The sequence below is a fragment of the Galeopterus variegatus genome, unplaced genomic scaffold (assembly GCF_000696425.1).
Source record: "Galeopterus variegatus unplaced genomic scaffold, G_variegatus-3.0.2 Scaffold2354, whole genome shotgun sequence".
In the NCBI taxonomy this organism is placed as follows: Eukaryota; Metazoa; Chordata; class Mammalia; order Dermoptera; family Cynocephalidae; genus Galeopterus; species Galeopterus variegatus.
In genome coordinates this window covers 302,725-303,955 of record NW_007728465.1, presented here as the reverse complement: position 1 = coordinate 303,955, position 1,231 = coordinate 302,725, and the positions used below count along the sequence as shown (strand labels likewise).

Genomic DNA, 1,231 nt, shown 5'->3' with positions numbered 1-1,231 from the left:
CCTTGCTCCTCCCCTTGGTCTGGAGTTCTTGTGCAGTAGACAACTTACACAACTGAACATGGCAGCGCTGGTTCACACAAACTCAGTGGTGAGGACACAGAACACAGGATACAATTTCCTAAGGAATTGGAGTACTGGCCTCTCCCAGCCATCTCACCTCAATATACCTAGATACTTTTTACCCTCCAGTTTTCCTACTACTGTGTGACTGCAGCTAAGTCCCTTCCCCTCTCTGGGCCTCCTCTGTCTTCCCACCGTAAAATGGAGGAGGGGCAGGGAATGCACGAGATCAAAGTTTCCAAACTGTATTGGTTTCTAGGATCTCCAGGAAGGCCCGGTCCTTGGAATGAAAACCCCTCTCCAAAAATGTCCCTGCTTCCCCAAGACCTAGTCCCAAGCCTGGCTCCCACTGCTGCCCAGCTGCTGCTAATATCCAGGCCCCTTCCCTACTTCTGCTGTATTCCTGGTACCCAGTAATGGTCCAGAGTTGACGCCCAGGGAATGCTGGTGGACGGAATGAAGTTCATCCCGGGGGCAGCTCCGTGTGTATGTTGGGCCTGGTGGGGTGCTGGCCTCCTGTAGACCTTGTCCCTGGCCCGTCTTCTGGCTGGGGAAGGTGATTTGGGCAGCCGGGGAGCTTGCTCACCTTGATGCCCACATGGGTGTTGTGGGCATCTGCCCGTGCCCGCAGATCCTTGCTTCCTCTCTTGGGCCCCAGGAAGTTGCTTAGGAACTTGGTGCTGTACTTGAGGTTGTCGCCACACACACCCCATTGCCAGGCCTGCCGGCTCTCCAGGCCCGGAGAGTCATCGCAGGTGCAGCGCTCCATGCGCCCAGCGCTGCAGGCCCGGGCCAGGACATGTGTGAGGGCAGCCGAGGACACCGCGTACAGGAAAGCCGTCTCCTTGAAACCTGTGCCCGGCACCCAGGGGGGATCGAGAGGGAGGAAGGCAAGAAGCTCAAAGGCTGCCCGCCACCCTCTGGGGGCAGAAAGGAGGGGGCGTCATGGTGAGCAGGACAGGGGAGTGCGAGCCTGAGGATACAGCTCTGGGCATGCCTCCTGCCACTCCCCTTAAACTCAGGCTGCAAGTGGCCCTTTAAATGGAACTTCCAAATTCACTATGGAGTATGTGCCCAGATTCCCAGAGGGCAGCAGGACCCTACTTAACAGATAAGAACACTAAGATGCAAAGAGAAGTGACTTAGGCACTTAAGGAGGGGCACAGCTGAT

At 56.7% G+C, this 1,231-nt stretch overlaps 1 protein-coding gene across 1 annotated transcript in view; it reads right to left on the bottom strand.

The window, feature by feature from the left end:
• Window positions 1-646: 646 nt before the first annotated feature.
• The window catches only part of WNT9B (wingless-type MMTV integration site family, member 9B), a gene marked incomplete at its 3' end in the record, with an annotated part of 3,297 nt that continues 2,712 nt past the window's right edge, over window positions 647-1,231 (bottom strand). Inside the window, exon 3 of the mRNA XM_008581428.1 lies at window positions 647-912. Within this exon, the coding sequence (XP_008579650.1) occupies window positions 647-912 (266 nt within the window). The remainder of the gene's footprint in view (window positions 913-1,231) is intronic.